We start from the raw sequence: 14,585 nt of genomic DNA on the forward strand, positions 1-14,585 counted from the left end.
TTCCAATTTTTACGCAGAAAGGGTATGAAGAGAACAGGTGTGGAAGGAAATCGTTGCGGAGCAACAGTAAAGCGATAAAGCGAACGGATGTACTCGCTGACGTTCTACAGATTGGAATTTCTGATTATAGCACTCAGAACGCTTTGTTAGACGGTAATATCCTAACCTAGCGTGTTCATATTTGGCGAACCGTTTGTAAAGAGCGCGTTTACTAGGGGAGTGAGATGGAAGATTTGAAAACTTTCAATGTTGCTTAAAATTCACGGGATATATAATGTTTTTGTAGCGTGGCTTATAAAGATTGCAATTTACACTTTGTCACTTAATGCGGTATTAAGATGAACAAGTTTCCTTTTGAAAAAGTAGATGTGATAAAATTAATAGGGGAGAAGGTGTAAATATGGACCGGGGTTGTAATGCGGACAATTTTACATTTGTAATACGTGGTTTCCTCGAAACAAAAAGAGTGGTCCATTTTGTAGTTTTTAGTTTACGTTGGTTTTTATTGATTTTTTTTTTAAATATTTTATGAGTTCTTTTTCGAGTTTTAAAAAATGGATACCTACCTCCTACATACATATTTTATTTTCTTTTGTTACTGTTTTGTTTATGAGTATTGAATTTTTATAAAAACAGAGACTTCTGTTATTCAACAAATACCTACAAAATTTTTCACTGACTGTCAAAACTTATATTTCAAAATAATCTCCACATAGTATAAAATAAAGTCCCCGGTAGGCGTCTGTTTGTTGTTCGCGCTAATCTCAAAAACCACTGGACGGATTGTGATGCGGTTCGCCTCAGGGACCCCGAAAACGATAAGACGGCACTGATGTAGAGATACATACAGGGTCAGCATTTTATCTTGCAACCCGCGCTCGCGCGAACAGGTGAAATGGTAACAGCGAGGATGTAGCGCCGAGGTGAACCCTGTCGTAGCTAAAATTTTTGAAATTGAGACGGGTACGAGACCAGGCAACATGGTTTTCAAACCTCATTACAGTAATCTGGGGTGCGAGTGGTAAACAAATGATAAAAGCAGAGCGCGCGGCTCGCTTACCTGGGCCGGGAAATATAATAGCTCTTTGGGACGTTAATTTGAAAGAGACCATCCTAAAATTCTCGAAGCTCGGGCATCACTGCTGTCCAGAGGCCGCTGGCAGCTTTCGGAACGCCCGGCCGGTGCATGGTGTAATGGAATGCGTCCGTGAGGTGCTGTTGCCATTTTACATGTTCGCGCGAGCGCGGATTGCAAGGTAAAATGCTGACTCTGTATAAGAAGCTTTAAGCTAGTTATTTATAAGTAAATATAAAGAACGGCAAAAATCATTTTTGCCCGAAGCGACGAAAGAGGTTGATCGAACACTGATTTAATACTAACTAAAGCACTATGACAATACTGCCACAAAAAATTATGTTACATATTAATCTCTCCATATAAATATGCGTAGGTAGGTACTGCTACAATAGAGCTGCGAAATGACACATGCCGCTCGTGTGCACCGGTCCTAATTCATACAAGAGGAGTTGAAAAACCAGTTTCAAAATTTTCATATCTTTCTTCAGATAAAAACGAACAAAAAAGGTCTAATAAAGATAGCTTCTGAATTCATTTGCTGAAGATCTTTTCACATGAGAAGCTTCTGTGGCTTGGAACTAGTATTTCTGGGCTGAGATAGCGCGCAATTAAAAAATATAGAAAGAGATATAAGGTATCTGAATTCGTCCCAAATACCTGTGGTGAGGCACAAAAGGGTTCTCGTGTGAAAAGGCTTTTACTCGCAGCAAATGTTCCGGGTGGCCACCAGTGCCAGCCATACTCATGTTGATGCGTCGTGTGCACTACCGATTGCTGTAATATTAGTTATTACAATTCTCAAACATTTCGCACTGGTGCGCGTTCCACGAGAGAAAGTTAAATAAAATTGGCGACCAAATTCCCTCGAAACCTCTTAAGGCCTGGTTGGCACCCTTTCCTGTTGTCCGATTGCAATAAACTTTTTCAGGGATTATTTTTTTATTAACTGGGACTGTTCTAGGGGGTGAGAGAAAAGAAATACAAAAAAAAATTTCGACACGTATAAACAAAGACCACCCTAGTGTCTGGCGTTAGATTTTTGCGCGAATAGTGTCAACTTACATCGGTCGATATCTGGTGGGTTATTTACACGTACACGCAATCCGGTACAATTACCAATCGACGGGCTGCGCGAGTGTCGGGTACAGAGGTGTGTCCTGGCGTCCAACGGAATATAGGATTGCGTCTAACTATTTCTCAAATCTAATGTGTTTCAGTTGTGAGTCGGCGATAACTCGCTGTGCCTTGTTCCGTCGAGTGGTAACTTGTGTCCACTGCAACTGAACTTGCCTTTCCGCAACTGGAACACAGTGCTGAAGAAGCTGCGGCATTACTGCACCAGGGGCCGAAATGTTCACCGTTGGACATGGAGTTTTCGTCACTGCAACGCTCGGCCATCTTGGAATCTGCAAGGTGAGTAATAAAAAGGGGTACACCCAAATATAGGTATCCTTTGAATTTAAAGGTACAAACAGATGCGCAGGATGTAATTTAGATTTAGATGAATCGAAAGGATGAATGTGATGGATATAACTTCTTTCTCGAAATTATTCTTTTCGAAGTTACGAAGGTCTTCAATATTTCTTTTGTATATTGCAGCTAACAATAAGGCTAGTTGAAGGGTTCATTTGCCGGTTAACATCCGCTAATTCTGATTCGAAGGAACAAGACTGTTGACTGTTTAAGTCCAAAAGAAAAGTTGATTTATTATACATTCTGTTGTCTACCCCACCTGACCCTACTTTCATCGAATGTCTAGCATTTTTCGATTAGCGTTTTTTTACGGTAACCCATCTTACCTCGGTACCCCATCATGCCCCCTATATTCTACATGCGTAAACATTTTTTCCAATGGAAATGCGTAAATACTGCTTCATTTGTGTACACTAGCTGACGTTCAGCCGCAACATGACACTGCTCTTAGAAATATAGAATTAACCCTTGAAAACGGTAAAACTGAAAATGTTGAAACCTGTGAGTACGTATAACGTATACATACTACACATCTTGTAAGAAATCCTAACAAATTGTATTTATCTCAACTAGTCACACAATATTTACCTTACTTACCGCAGGTAGAAGCAAAACCCTCTCTCCGGCCTGCAAGAACTCACAAACAATGTTCAAAAAGATGAAGAAAAATGTACGAGGTCTAAAAGAAGGTATTTGCCACTCTTCTGACAAATGGATCTACATCAGGCTCTACAGGAGATTTAAAAAACAAATGTACGACAAAATTCATCTTGTTCTTGAAATTCAGATGAACCTCGCCGCAGATTTCTTTACCAACTCCAACGATTTATACTCGTCAAGTCTTCTTTAAAACCCGTAGCACATGCTATTCCACACCTCCGTGCAAGCAATTTGGAATGGCCCCATAAGAAGCGTACGCAAAGGTGGCTTAATAATAGTTTATTCACGTATCGTTGCTGACATTCAGCTACAGTTACAAATCCTTTCCTTCGGAGAAATGGAGCAATCTGTACAAGGTCCTCTTTGTTTGTTCTTACTTTCCCTGTACAATGCCAGCAATAAATCCGCTCGGCGGGTCAGGGATACGCCGCAAGCTGCGTTGCTCTAAGCACGCTAAAAATAGGGCAGTAACATAGTTTATTAATGAAATTGCTCCGATAAGGAGACTAATTGCTGTTGCATGCTGCGGCGGGCAGCCGCTCCGCGCCAGGCCGCGCGCCGTTTCACGCGCATGCGCCCGTGCAGGCACGTAAGCGTTCTTGAGTGCTTAATTGACGGACTTTCTTTAACGTGTTGAAATATCTTCCGCGCGAGTTGCTTTAATTGCGAGTGCGCCACACCGCGGGGAACGGGAGTTGCTACAGTCGATCCCGAAACGAATTAATCCCCCCGCCTTGCATTTGGCTGCACGAGCGGCGCGCACACGCGATGAAAGATCATTTGGTCCCTGATAAAGTTTGGCTAACAAGCACGATGCGCACGAAAGCGTCCAGAGTCGCCCCTCCTTTAATCGCTAAAGCGTCCGCCGACAATGAAAGTATTTAGCAATCGAAACGAGTGATCACCTACTGGCGAACGTTTGGATTAAGCCCCGCTTAACGGCAATTACCCCCGGTCTGCTGGATACTGGGCAATTTTGGACTGAGTCTCCGCATGGTGGTTACGGTACCGCACTATAGACGTGCCTGAAAATTTAGAGGTGAATCGTCGTATATTGGAATTAACAAGGGACATTCGCTTTATGTCTCGCGTCAATTGGAGGTAGGTAAGTTTTCTGAGTTGCAGAGCAGCGAACAATGAAGGATGTATAACTTTTTCTGGATGGTGACTCGAGTTTGTGAGACGAAAGTACTTTTCACTTACTTTTGGTCCGTAATATTCGCTGGGTGATTCTTGTAGAGTTTTTCGCCCTGAACACGAATTTGTCGAGAAATTTTCAGTTTCAGATTTTGAAAAAATCCGTGAAATATCAGTGAGAATAGCAGGAAGGTGGCGTTAACAGTTAAGGCACGTCTACACGACGACATTTTTGTGCCTAGATCAAGTGCATACGACACTCAACAAAATTTATCGCAAGATTGAAAATTGATCACTCCGCGACACCGAATTCGACCCATCGTCGCGGGAGTTGCAGCTAGAGCTAGACTGAAGACACTAAAACTAGCTCTAGCTAGACAAAAAAGACACTTGATCTATACAGACACAAAAGTGTCGTCGTGTAGACGTACCTTTCCACTAGATGAAGTTGTCTCAATGTTCCAGAGGTATTTAAAGACCACATTGAGTGCATGAATCTTTCACGTCGAATGTTATTTAGATCTTCGCAAGCTGTCGCAAAAAATTTAGGAACTCTACATTTTCGACAAATTCGGATTTCGTTAATAGATCTTCCATTTACAGAGTACAGAAATACCTACATTCCGCTCAGATAACAATTGCTCGTGCACATCTTAAATATTCGACGAGGAATTCCGTAAAAAATTCATAGCTACGTTCGAGAGACATTCAGCGATAGATAAAGATGTCTTCGATGTACAGTAAGTGGTACATCACATTTTAAGCAGTGCACAATTATTATTCGTTCTTGGTTTATTAATACGATACTAGAGTGAAGTCTGCACAGATTTTATTACTGAGTTCGTTTCGAATCCTTGAAGAACACATCGTAGCTCTGTTCGAGCGGAAGAATTTCGAGTTACATATATATTTTGATAAAGTAATAGTGAAGTCGTAAATGAAGCAGTGTGACAGACAGAAGCAAGTGAAATATTTTTTTTTCACACTGTATTGTGCTATTCTTTTCATATTCACCTGTAAAATTATTTGTTTTTCGAATGTTAAATTTTAAACTTTACTAATCTTTGGTAAAGTGGATTTTGAAACGAAAGGTATAAATTCTATTTAAATTTAGGGACGTGATGCATTTGAATGTTGAAACATAATGCTGATTAATGGTAATAATAATAATTTTATTCTTATTATTCATACCAACACCTGTTTTGGTGAAGAAAAACAAAAACATTAACGTTTTCTGGTGCAAGGCAGCATTCGAATAATGTTCTGTCGATTTTACGAATTTCATCTTAATACTTTACTAGCACGTTTTAAAAATTCTAATCTTTTAAAAAATATGGCAATTGAGAAATCGATTCGTTGAACTTTCTAAATGAGAATACCCCCCTTTAAGTCCCACTTGAAACCCGAAATTCCACGGTGGTACGTAACGCGTTAACACGTTCCCAGACTCCAGCTTTTGCAAAAACAACTTTCCTTTTTGCCAATTCAGTGGCGGTGGAGGGGCGGGGCCGCTTGATATCGTAAAGCCTCGTTAAGGACTGTCCGGCACATTTTCCTCCCAAGCCAATATCGTGTTCATGTCCTTAATGTCACGTGTGCTCCATGGCTCGAGCGGATCCGTGGGCGACGTCACTGGCGAAACCGCCTTATTCCGCTCAATCGATTCTCTCCTCCGCCGTGCAGGCTCCTCCACTTCCTTCGGCGATACCCTGTGCATGCATCGTGCAGAACAAGAACCATTAAACGAACGGTCAATCGGACAACTGTCTCCCCCTCGATCGAAAGGGATGAGCTATGGCATAAAGATAAATTCCAAACGGGAATAGGTAAACAAAACTTCTGGTTACCTGATTCACTGGGTACAAGGTACATACAATTAATAAGGTTTTTGTGAGGAACAGTTCAATCTCTCAGAAGCTAAACTGATCAACTCCATGTTCGTAAATGTATAGATTTTAGTAGATACCTAATTCACAGCACGTAATGTTTTTATATGATCGATTCTTTTTTGTCGTCACGGCTTCGGCGACAACCATTTTCAAAAATATGGAAACTCATATTTTTCAATACCCACGCTATTTGTTGCAGTTCTTAATTTTATATAAGATGGTAGTACGATATCTAGGTATGCGAAAGGATTGTTTGTTTGAAATATATTTTATGTAAAAATTTGTAACAAAGTGTACATTGTAATTATGAATTATTTGAGCATGAAAATTAGTTGCCCTCAAATGGCACGCGTGGATGGCTCGTGACAGGTCGATTACCCCACCCTCCCATTCTTGTGACCGTTAGGTGACTTCCAAGCTAAAGCTGTGGAACTAAATTATTCACAAAATTTGTTTTGCCCTTGAAACATTACAGTTATCTTTGAGAGATATCACAGCGCACGAAATGATTCATAATGTTCAATCATGTCGTGTGTATTGTATCAAACTGTCAAGGAGCAGAATCGCGTAAGTTATTTAGGCATCAAGATTAAAATTATCGTCAGGTATGAAAAAACTTTTTTCAATATTTTAGCTGCGTTTAATATATTGTTGGCTGCTGAATTCGAAAAACACAATAAATATTTCATACCACGTTTCATTTTTCACTAGGGTAGACCGGGGGCGGTAGTAACAGGGGAAACATATAATAGATAACAAACATCTGAAAACATTTTTCACTAATTTAATTTCACTCATTTTTTACTAATAACTTGGATATTACTTAACATATACCGAACTGTTGTGAGTTAATGATTGTCAAATAAGTAAAATTTCCGTATAAGAGTATTTGTTGTAAATGTAACAGTTCCTGCGTAATCGTATTCCAAAGTCAAAGTGTTACTACCGCCCCCGGTCTACCCTACTAATTTTATTCAATCGCATATGACAACGTAAAAACGTAAAAGCAAGTTGCGATAAAACTGTACGTGCCCGAGCAAATCTCAGTTTACTTTTGCAATTTAGAAGTCCAAATACCTACAAAATAGTATACGTTTTTAAAAATAGTTTTTATGACCTCGAATTTTGAAACCATGAAACTAAATATATATCAGCCTGTTCCCCTATTATAACATTTTTTAAATAGACAAAAATTCAATAGTCACGAGATGATCTCAAGTATAGTAAACACCGAATAGTTTCAGTTCACTGAACAATACTTTTTATCCAATAGATTGCCTCTGCATTCGTCCACGTATCGAGGAATATATAAGTACACGTATCGAGAAATATCCAACGAAAATATAGCTGTGCACTTTTGTATCGCTGAAGATCTGCCAAAAAAATATACCGCAGGACTGATCTTATCCTCGAAATTCAAGATTGGTATATTTTTATCCCAACGTGTTCCACTTACATTGGTTCATTATTAGGACTGTACTTTTGACATATTTCATCCTCTGTAAAACACTTTACAACAACAAAAAATTTAACGCTGAACTTTCAGATCAAGGTGCACTTTGCGTTCCATTCTTTAGCAGACCTCTATCGATCGAAGTATGTACAATCATTCGTAAAAGTGATGACAAAATTTTTTGTATGTCCTGTGCAACGAACACGAGCCCCGCAAACGATTCCAGTGAAATAAAAGAATCAAACAAAACTACAGGGCGAAAATACGAGGGCTGAAAAAAAAGATTTTCTTAAAAAAAAAGATTGTAAACTTGTATAAATGAATATGATACTATAATAAAGGAACAAATAAAACAGATCCCCATTTTTCATTAATATAAAACAAATTATACACATGTTACTCGAGCAACTGAAACAAGTATCCTTAATACTTATTACTTTTATAAGAAATTCATTTTTCGTAATTCTGGACTCGTATCGCTTATCAATTTGAAGGGCTCAATTGATACCTCATTATGTCATCAAACTTTGTGAAATAATTGCGCAGCTAACAACTGTTTACAAATTCGGCAAATAACAACGATCGATGCACCGTGCATCTCGACCGGCTAGAAAAAGTTTCATCTCCGTGCACTCTAATTTGCATTACTTGTTTCGAGTGCTATTCATCATTTCGTTAGGCGGTTCCATCATCTTTAGGGTAAAAAATCGCGTGACAAGTTGATGATGGAGCGGTTAACGCACTTCGTACAGGCAAGTATCAGTCAGAATTAAAAATTCCTTCTCATTTTATGTTATACCACTTAAATGCTCATCTGTCATATTTGCCATTTGGAAGCACTACAGTAATGACGAAAAGGTAGTTACATGCAAATTTGAAAGAGGTCTACAATGAAAAGTTAAATACGAATTATTATTATTCGAGTTATTATATTACCTGCTGATAAGTAAAGAAACGTTTTGTAATACGTGATGTAATAAGTAAAACGTGTGGTTTTTAAAAATGAAGGCAGCCCCCTGCTCAGTTTTTAGAAAATTTCGGGAAATATGTTTTTGACCCCGACTTTAGGCACGGTTTTCAGTCCTTCAACATGGACGAATGCCGATAACAAAAAATGCGTGTCAAATATTTTTCAGCATTCTGCTGTTTTAAGTGTTAAATCAAAACCAATCATGCCCAAAGAGAATTTAATTATTTTCTGAACAGTGTTAAATCAAAATCGTGCACAATGTCCATTGTTCTTATTATATTATTATTTCGCCAGTGAACTGAGAAATACCTTGCTCCTTTGAATGAAATTTTCACTTCGACCAATTATTAAGTGGCGCGGAACGTGTTAAGGGGTTAAAACAGCGATCACGAGCGCTTGCACGCGGTGCACTTCTCTGGTTCACTTCTGATATTTCAGTCGTATTTATTTGGCGGAGACGGCGTTGTTTTGAAAAAGATAAAAAAAAAATGTGTGAGCACCTACGTTCGAAACACTACTCGCTAGCCACAGCGTCGCGTGAAAAAGATCTGTCCTTAACGAATGAAACTGACGTGTTAGTCAGATCGCGTAATCGTAGCCGGAGCGAGCAGAATTCGAATGATCCGAACGTAGGTCCTCTTAATTCCGCCCTCGGCGGGAATTCCGATGAAAGAAAGTACGTGCTTGCGGGAGTTGCCCGACTTCGAACGGGAAAATACGGCGGAAAAACATCGACAAATCTAAATAAGAAATCTGTGTCTCGATATTGCGTGTTCCTGAGTCGAGGCATGTCGACACAATCGATTGTTGATACATAGTGCAGCAGTGATTGTGTGCCAGAATCTGTGTGTCGCCGTGACTTACCACGAACAACACCTTGCAACTCGACTATTATGTTGTAATTACTTTTCCAATCCCGATACAGCAGAGTGTGCATGTGTAGGGGTGGGAAAATGCTGTCTTCGTGCAAAAATAAAACGAAAATTTGTGGCAAACTGCTTCTGTGCAGGACTTTGTATTAACATCTTTATGTTAATAGCAAGTCAAAAATATGCATTATACATGACGTTACAGATGCATCGTTAAAGAGGCTTTTTAAAAACGTTTCTTTTGTTTGCAGCGATAACTCAAGAACGGAGGTCCCAATCGATTCAAATCAAATTCAAGCATGTTCGCGAACTGTGTAGTTTCCGCCTGAACCTAAATCGAAGTTAATAAAAACTTTTTTTCTTCGTGAAAAGAAACTAAAACCTCATTCTTTGTCTACCGAAAAACAAACATTTTTGAAAAATCGCCATTTTGTAGCTGCGATTTTCATAATTTCACTTCTTTTAAAGGTTCAATGCAGAACGAGAGGTATTCCGAAATAGAATTTACAAGAAGGTAGCTGAATCCGCTTCATTTCGTTAAAATCGTTGCAGTACAAAATAAACTTTTTTAAAAATCCTCTTTAAAAATGCACATTTTTATAAATCTTGCCTTTTTATGCAATAAAAACGAAACTATGCATCAAATAATGGGTTAAACACCAACATTCTACTAGATGAACTTGATTTACCAATAGTAATCCACTACCCCAATGAACTGTTAAAAACATCACAAAATGAATGTTCGGATACTGCTGTTTCAGTGATTGGTACGTGATTACTAATCATTTGAACACACAATTAATAATCTCATTGTACCAGAGGAACATCAGAACATCTACTATAAACTGATTTCATGAAATGTGGACGCTTCGTAAGGACCAGGACGTTAAACACTAACGGAAAATATGTATTAAGAATGCAACGTTATGTTAAATTGGTGATTGCAATTTCCTGATACTAATTCCATTAATAAGATTTTGTCGATTATGAAGGTAAGGGTCCGTAGCAAACGTGTGGTGACGTTGAAAGCTTTAATGCAAAGCATTTGCGCAATATGGCGGCGTTATTCATATCATTTATCAAAAAATTTGTCGAAAGTATGCGAAAACGTTATCAAACCATAGTCGATAACAATGGAGATTGAAACAATTATTAAGTAAGAGTGCTATAGTTCTTGGAATACATTTTTAAATTGTAGTACAAAATTTTTTATGAGCCAAATTGTTCTGTTCATTTATTTTTATAAATTAATAGGTACCTACTTAATTCTTAAGACGAAAATGTTTAAGGCAACTAAAAAGTTCAAATTAGACTCGCGCAGTGGAGCTTGTGCAGGAAGTAAAGGAAAAATAAACTTCCTGCAAAGTTCATCTCGATCTTGGGATCCAAGATTGAGGTTCTTCATTTCTACTTTTAAAATTGTGCTGAATTTTTTATACAGGTCTTTCCAATAGATTCTTTCGCTTCAACTTTCTAAATTCGTTTGCAAGAGCCATGAAAGACACATTTTCACACGGCGTAAAAATATTAGATAAAGTCGTTTGGATTAATTTTAAAAAAGTTATGCGATTTTAAAGGGTGGCCGAATACTTTTGCACGCCACTGTATGTAGTACATAAATACGATGTCGATGGCTTCCATTGAAGTTTCATCTGTTTCGTGCACTGAAGTTATCTTTCTAACATGAAATGGGAAATATCCACTGAAGCATTCGTTACTCGATGCGCTGCCCGTATTTAATGCAGGATAATGAAGGGAATAAATTTATTTTTAAAAAATTATGATGGAGACACAAATGTATTCTACAGGTGAGCTGGTGCATTTACTGAAAAATATGATTAGAGCGGGATGAATCTTAAGGGGTCAGTCCACTGTGACGGTTTGAAAAATTAAGCTCTAAACCCGATTATCTCAAAACGACATCTTTTTAACTGGTGCAGGTGATTGCAAAAAAACTATTTGACCAATCAGTCTGAAAATTTTACACGTTATTCAGCACATCAGTGACTATGGCCGGGACTACGGAAACCTTTTTTGATTAAACATTTCATACTTTTTACAAGGCAAAATGCTTAAATTCACCATATTTTGACACTTAAACTTCAAACGTCCGCCATTTTGTCAATTCTTTATCAGTAAATATAATCCTAGTCCCGACCATACCCACTGATGTGCTGAATAAAGTGTAAAATTTTCAGACTGATTGATCAAATAGTTTTTTTACAATCACCTGCACCAGTTGAAAAAATGTCGTTTTGAGATAATCGTGTTTAAAGTTTTAAAACAAATTAAAAAAAATTCTTTAAAATTTGTTTGTATAATATAAGAGTAGATTAATAAATACCAAAAAGATTCATTGCATTATACGTTGTATCTACGGAGAAAATTTTTTTTAAAAAAAGCTTAATTTTTCAAACCGTCGCAGTGGACTGACCCCTTAATAAATGGCACGTTTTCTACAAGCAAATTCTGTTCTGCTTTCGCTAAAGTGAGAAATACAACTTTCCTTAATTTCCAGGTTTCTAGAAATCACCCTATATAGTCGATGGAAAAGGAGCTAGCAAAGAGTATTTCTTTTTCATTTATTTATAGCAATTAAACGTATCGTAATTAACTTGATGTTGCTTTACGACCATTTAATTCCCCGTAACTTAGTTTTTTCATAATAACCATCACCATTGTTTAAATACCCCCAATCACCTGAGCAAAATAAAGATAAATAAATACGTAGTAAATGAGTCTCAACGAACAGGATATACAGATATTTCGTAAAAGATGGTAAACCGATGATGATCCTACTGAAAAAATAAGTGAGAAATGTGGAATAACATTTGTTCATAAGAGGCTTTCTTTCCGAGAAAATTGAGCTGGAAAACTCATCTGGTGCGCGTGCACCTGACTAAAAATCTGGGAAAAATTATTTTACAATTTCGTTTTATTTGAGTGTGAGGAATCATGTCATTCGCAATGGCGCCTTATTCGATGATAAATTCTGCTAATTCATAATCAGATACACGCGTACCGGATCAGTTTTGAAAATTTATTTTCTCCATAATAAAGCCTCTCAGAAACAACTTTTATTTCGTGCTCACTTTTATCATCCGGAATCATTATTCATTCGGTTCTGCCATCCACTACCAAACACCCTATGTAAAAGACTCTCTATACTCTAACGGTTAGAGCCTAGCCGCTAGCCACTAGAGCTATTTAAAGTGTGATCAGCATAAAAGCTTTAAAAAAATCCCGAAAATCAAAGACAAAAACAGTATTAATTTTCTTACTCATAAAGGACTATTACTGTACTCTGATCGAATCGTATTAAATAAAACCGAGAGAGAAAATCAATGCGGAATGAGGAGCAGAATGTATTCATTCGAGACAGTTGTCGCGTTTAACCAGTTAAAAGAGGACACAGACGTCCCTTTGAAAATCCGCAGGCAGAAGGGACAATGAAATTATAAAGGGACGATTAAACGGAGTTAAGTGTAATTTGTCGAGTATTTCTACCTGTTCCTGGCCGTTTTTGGGCGACGTTTTCGGATCTTGCCCCTCGACGGTTCGCAATTTCCATTCTGCTTTGGTGGCGACTTAATTGTTTCGATGGATCTCTCTCGACTTTCAATTTGACGGTTCGACGGGTTCTCTTCGGGATCGTTGAACAATGGCTGATATTGAGGATTCCTCTCGGCGGACGTGGAGGACGACGTCGACATGTCGTCGTCGTGACGCGAGTGTCTTCGCGTGCTGATAAACCTGCTGTTGGCTGATCTTATTCTGCGTAAGCGAGCCTCCGTTCCAAGCAGATTGTCACCTGCGAGCGAGCAATCGATTCCTTTAACCACGTCGCAAAAGCTTTGACATATTCGTCAAAGAGGGTTGAAAACTGTATTTATTTCACAAAGTATAAAAAGACAAGTACAGAATCGTAGTTTTATACTCTGCACAAATAAGATTTTATGCATTTAACTTGGATTAATATAGAGGGGAAGGTGTAAATGTGGACCAGGTGTTTATTTCTCCGTTAAGTGCTGCGATATATCGGGAACCGAAATAAACACAAAAAATAGAGTCCTGTGCCGAACAAAAATGAATCTGTGTCTGTTCGTGCAAATAGGTTTTCATGGTGAGATTAATTGATTTTTTTCTCATATTAATTGACAAATGTAATGTGTTAGGTATAGAAGCATAAATACTCATAAGGTTGATCTTCGAAATGCTATATTTAGTTATTTGGAAATATCTTTCCCACGCCGTGATTTTTACGTTATTCTGCAAAAAGGCGGGAGGAGTCAATATGGACCGCGGTGGCCCACATTACAACCAATGATTACTTTATCAAGTAATTCTTCCCATTTTTGTTTCTCAGTGTTCCAATATGCCACTCCTTAAGCCGGGAATCCACCGGGAAGCTAAGCTATACTATGCGATGCTATGCTATGCCACGCTACGTATTAAAAAAATTAGCATCAATACATTCTTATGGAACCGTTTCCATCAAAAGCTAAGCTAAAACATAGCATCGCATAGCATAGCTTATCTTAGCTTCCCGGTGGACTCCCGGCTTTATGCACTGGATGCGACAGTGGTGTTTTTATTTTTTAGAAATTTTCATTAAATGTCAAATTTACATTAAATTTCATTAATAAACCGCTGTCTTTTTTAAAAAGTACATACAATTATTTATTTTCTCTTCTCACTTTCAAACATTTTTTATTTTTCCTTCTATTTTCAAATTCTTTTAATTTTTTGGGGCTAAATAATTTTGTAACTTTACGTGTAATTACTACAAACATGTGAAAAATATTTTTAAGGGCATCCCCGGTCAAATCGCGCCATTGCCCTGTTCACTCTCCAGGTATTTTTATAGCTCAATGGCCGCGACTGAAAGTCCTGACAGTCTTGAAGAGGCAGTTTTCAAAATCCTGCGCTGGTCAAAGTGTTAACCATCTGATTGGTTGGTCTTAATACTCCCATTCTGAACAAGCCACTATCAAGAAACTCTGGAGAAGATCCCTGACCATGCAACCGCGAGCCTTGCAGTTTCAGTGATGGCTAT

At 38.1% G+C, this 14,585-nt stretch overlaps 1 protein-coding gene and 1 long non-coding RNA gene across 2 annotated transcripts in view; one reads left to right on the plus strand and one right to left on the minus strand.

Annotated features, from left to right (window-relative positions):
- The window catches only part of LOC143366571 (uncharacterized), a 6,663-nt gene extending 2,466 nt beyond the window's left edge, over positions 1 to 4,197 (plus strand). The window contains exons 2-3 of the long non-coding RNA XR_013084766.1: positions 2,296 to 2,491; positions 3,154 to 4,197. This is a non-coding gene — a long non-coding RNA (uncharacterized LOC143366571). The remainder of the gene's footprint in view (positions 1 to 2,295; positions 2,492 to 3,153) is intronic.
- Positions 4,198 to 5,616: 1,419 nt separating this feature from the next.
- Positions 5,617 to 14,585, minus strand: part of Iav (transient receptor potential cation channel subfamily V iav) — a 60,889-nt gene continuing 51,920 nt past the window's right edge. Inside the window, exons 12-13 of the mRNA XM_076808285.1 lie at positions 13,037 to 13,340; positions 5,617 to 6,057 (exon numbers count right to left, since the gene is read on the minus strand). Of these exons, the coding sequence (XP_076664400.1) occupies positions 5,880 to 6,057; positions 13,037 to 13,340 (482 nt within the window). The 3' untranslated portion in view covers positions 5,617 to 5,879. The remainder of the gene's footprint in view (positions 6,058 to 13,036; positions 13,341 to 14,585) is intronic.

Source organism: Andrena cerasifolii, chromosome 3 (assembly GCF_050908995.1).
Source record: "Andrena cerasifolii isolate SP2316 chromosome 3, iyAndCera1_principal, whole genome shotgun sequence".
Taxonomy (NCBI): domain Eukaryota; kingdom Metazoa; phylum Arthropoda; class Insecta; order Hymenoptera; family Andrenidae; genus Andrena; species Andrena cerasifolii.